The sequence below is a fragment of the Orycteropus afer genome, unplaced genomic scaffold (assembly GCF_000298275.1).
Source record: "Orycteropus afer afer isolate SDZICR_OR568_19922 unplaced genomic scaffold, OryAfe1.0 scaffold00020, whole genome shotgun sequence".
Taxonomy (NCBI): Eukaryota; Metazoa; Chordata; class Mammalia; order Tubulidentata; family Orycteropodidae; genus Orycteropus; species Orycteropus afer.
In genome coordinates this window covers 16,136,870-16,139,993 of record NW_006921607.1, presented here as the reverse complement: position 1 = coordinate 16,139,993, position 3,124 = coordinate 16,136,870, and the positions used below count along the sequence as shown (strand labels likewise).

The following is a 3,124-nucleotide window of genomic DNA, read 5'->3' as shown; positions in this document are numbered from 1 at the left end:
GGTTCCTGCAGGGGGAGGAGGGATCTTAGATATTACAGTGGCTTGTGGCCTCCAAAACTCAACTCTACCCAACAAGGTCTTATTAGTTAGGTATTTAATTTCTCTTGTTAGGGAAAATTTAAATTTAATGTAGTTTTTCTCCTGGTTGGGGAAATAGGGATGAATAATGAAAAACAGATTTAGAAACATAAGGCTATCATTCACCTGTTAGATAATAGGAGCTTATTGGCTTCTCCCTTACTACTCTAACTCACTGCCGTCAAGTCGGACCCAACTCATAGTGACCCCTCTTAGGGTTTCTGAGGCAGTATCACTACAGAAGTGGATTGCCCAATCTTCCTTGCTAGGAGTGGCTAGTGAGTTTGAACCGCAGCCTTCTGGTTAGCAGTCAAATGCGTTAGGCACTACTCAATGACATCAGTATTATCCAATCACCCAGATTTGAAAATGTGGAATTGGTTTCAACTCTTCCTCTCTTATGAGCTCATACATTCATCGAGTGTTCTCTGAGCATTCAGTACTCTCTGCAGGCCCAGCGTTTGTCCCGGTCTTCCCTGCTTGGCATGCCCTCAGCCACTGTCTGCTAATTTGACCAGTCCCCCAAGGCTCCACTGAGCTTCCACCTCCCCCTTGAAGCCTGCTATCAGACCCCTACACCAGCTGCCTCTGGATTCCTTCTTCCCTGCACTCCTACTATGTCTGCCACTGAGAGCTACACAAATGACAGAAACAGCTACTTGAATGCCTAAGACAATGATCATCTCATACTGTACCTTGTTTGTATGAATCTGTCCCTTCCCTGTGAGTTTCCTGAGAGTAGGAACTGAGTCTCTGTTTGTAACCATTTGCTCTTAGCATGAAGGCAAAATAAGGCTCTGGAATAAAACTGCCTGGGTTCAAGCCCTGACTCTACCATGCACTCACTGTGTGACCTTCAGCAAGCTGCTTTTTTGCTTCTTACCCACATTGTTCTCACCTATAAAATAAGGGTAACAATAGCACAAATTTCACAGGGCTGTTGTTAGCATGAAGTGAATCACTCACTATATGAAAGCACTCAGAACAATGCCTGGCCTATTACAAGCACTTAGAAAATGTTAGCTAGGACCAGTGGTGTTCGAGTGCAGCAGGTAGCTGGCACATTGCAGGCTTGTAGAAGACAGCTGCTGAATGAACGGGCAGATGCATTACTTCCTCAAAATATGGGCTGCTGAGCCACACAGAGCTCTGGCTCTGCTGACTGCCAGCTGTGTGGTCCTGTACTACAGTCTCTCTAGGACTTTCTGGCTCATCTATACAATAAAGACAGTATCACCTGCACCTCACAGAGGAGGAGATTAAGCAGCGTGTATTTGCAGAACCCCTGTGTGGTAGTTAAATTTGTGTGTCAACTTGGCTGGGCCTGGCTGAGTGGCTGGGCAGCTGATGGTAGTTATTTCCCATGATGAGACTGGCAATCACCTCCATGGTGGGATCTAACACAAGTAGCTGAGTAGCTGCCTTTGGGATGTGATCTGCTTCCTATGTATAAGGAGGAGCCGTGGGGATAGTTTCTAGCTTATGGCACACCTGGAGCCTGCATGTAGCCATGTCATTGTTCAGCAGCCTGCCATGCCCTACCAACCTTGGAACTTACAATGGATTTGAATGAATGGCCTGCTGTGTGGTTTGGTAACCTCGGGACTGTGCCATTTTATTTGTTGACCTTGGGCTTATTAGCCTCAGCAGCCAATAGATGCCTGAGTGAAGAGCTGCCTCTAGCTTCAGTGGGCCGGGGGCAAGAGGCAGAGCTGAAGCCCAAGCTCGAGGGGCTTTCACCCAGCCCCTAGAGCCTGGCACTTTGAACTCGGACCTAAAGCCTCCAAACTGTGAGAGAATAAACTCCTGTTTCTTCAAGCCATCCCATTCATGCTATATTCTTGTCAGAGTGGCACTAGGTAACCAGAATGCCCTGCCACAGTGGAACCTAATGTGTCCTCAATTAACAGTAGTCACTGTTATGTCTAGAGGTACGAGACTAGGTCTTACAGAGGACTTCTCTGTCTTACTCTCAGTGACACACACCACCTGCTCCATTAATACTAGCATCTGAAAGTAAAATGTAATTTACACAGAAGAGCAGTAAGCATCAGCCACTTAGAAAAACTTTTATTACAAAGCTTACATGGGAAAATTAATTATATAGTGTATAATGAAGTGAACATTACAAACCCAAAACCCACTGCTATCAAGTCAATTCTGAGTCATAGCAACCCTATAAAACAGAGCAGAACTGCCCCACGGGGTTTCCAAGGCCGTAAATCTATAAGGAAGCAGACGGCCTCATCTTTCTTCCACGGAGCAGCTAGTGGGTTCGAACCACCAACCTGTTGGTTAGCAGTCAAACGCCTTCACCTCTGCACCACCAGAGCTCGCTGAAGTGAATGTTAGGATGCTTTAAATGTTACCAGTGGCTATCAAATCTGTTAGTAAGTATAGCCCTCTGAAGCGAAAACAGACCTCCTTGGAAAAAAATACACTTTAATACGTAAGTACTTACTTTACACCATCTTCCCATCAACACCAGCATTTCAAAAAGTGAGACCGAGGTTAGGGACAGAGCACGCAGTGCTGCCCACACCGTCCCAGCAGAACTGGAGGAAGACAACCAGCCAGAGCAAGGGAAGGGAAGTTACCGGGTAAAGTTCATTCTTACCTTCACTCGATTTCTTGGGCACTTGGAACTTGACAAGCAGCTTTTTCAACTGTTCTCTCACCGTCGCAGCTCTGACAAGACCCTTGTAATTCAGGAAATGTTCCTGACACCACTGAGAGTTCTTATTGTGCTACAGAGGAACCCAGACAGAGGGAGAATGAGACAGAAATGTTCTTGATTAGGGTCACACTGTGAGGGTAACTACTTTCTTCTATTTGTTGGTTCACTGGGACAAGACTTTCAGATCACAACGGCCTCTTCTGCCCCATCTCTCCACACAGATGCTGACAAACACACTCACCCTCTGCAGTGTAGTAAATTACTTAGTGTGGCTTTTCTACCCATAAGTCATTGTAAACTCAGTGGTGGAATGAGCAACTGAGGAGCTCCTGCTTGTAAATGTTATCCACCTGGGTTATTTCTGTTGGG

General features: G+C 46.0%; 1 protein-coding gene across 1 annotated transcript in view; it reads right to left on the bottom strand.

The window, feature by feature from the left end:
* Nucleotides 1-920: 920 nt before the first annotated feature.
* Nucleotides 921-3,124, bottom strand: part of DHX35 (DEAH-box helicase 35) — a 101,070-nt gene continuing 98,866 nt past the window's right edge. Inside the window, exons 16-17 of the mRNA XM_007934751.1 lie at nt 2,696-2,825; nt 921-976 (exon numbers count right to left, since the gene is read on the bottom strand). Of these exons, the coding sequence (XP_007932942.1) occupies nt 921-976; nt 2,696-2,825 (186 nt within the window). The remainder of the gene's footprint in view (nt 977-2,695; nt 2,826-3,124) is intronic.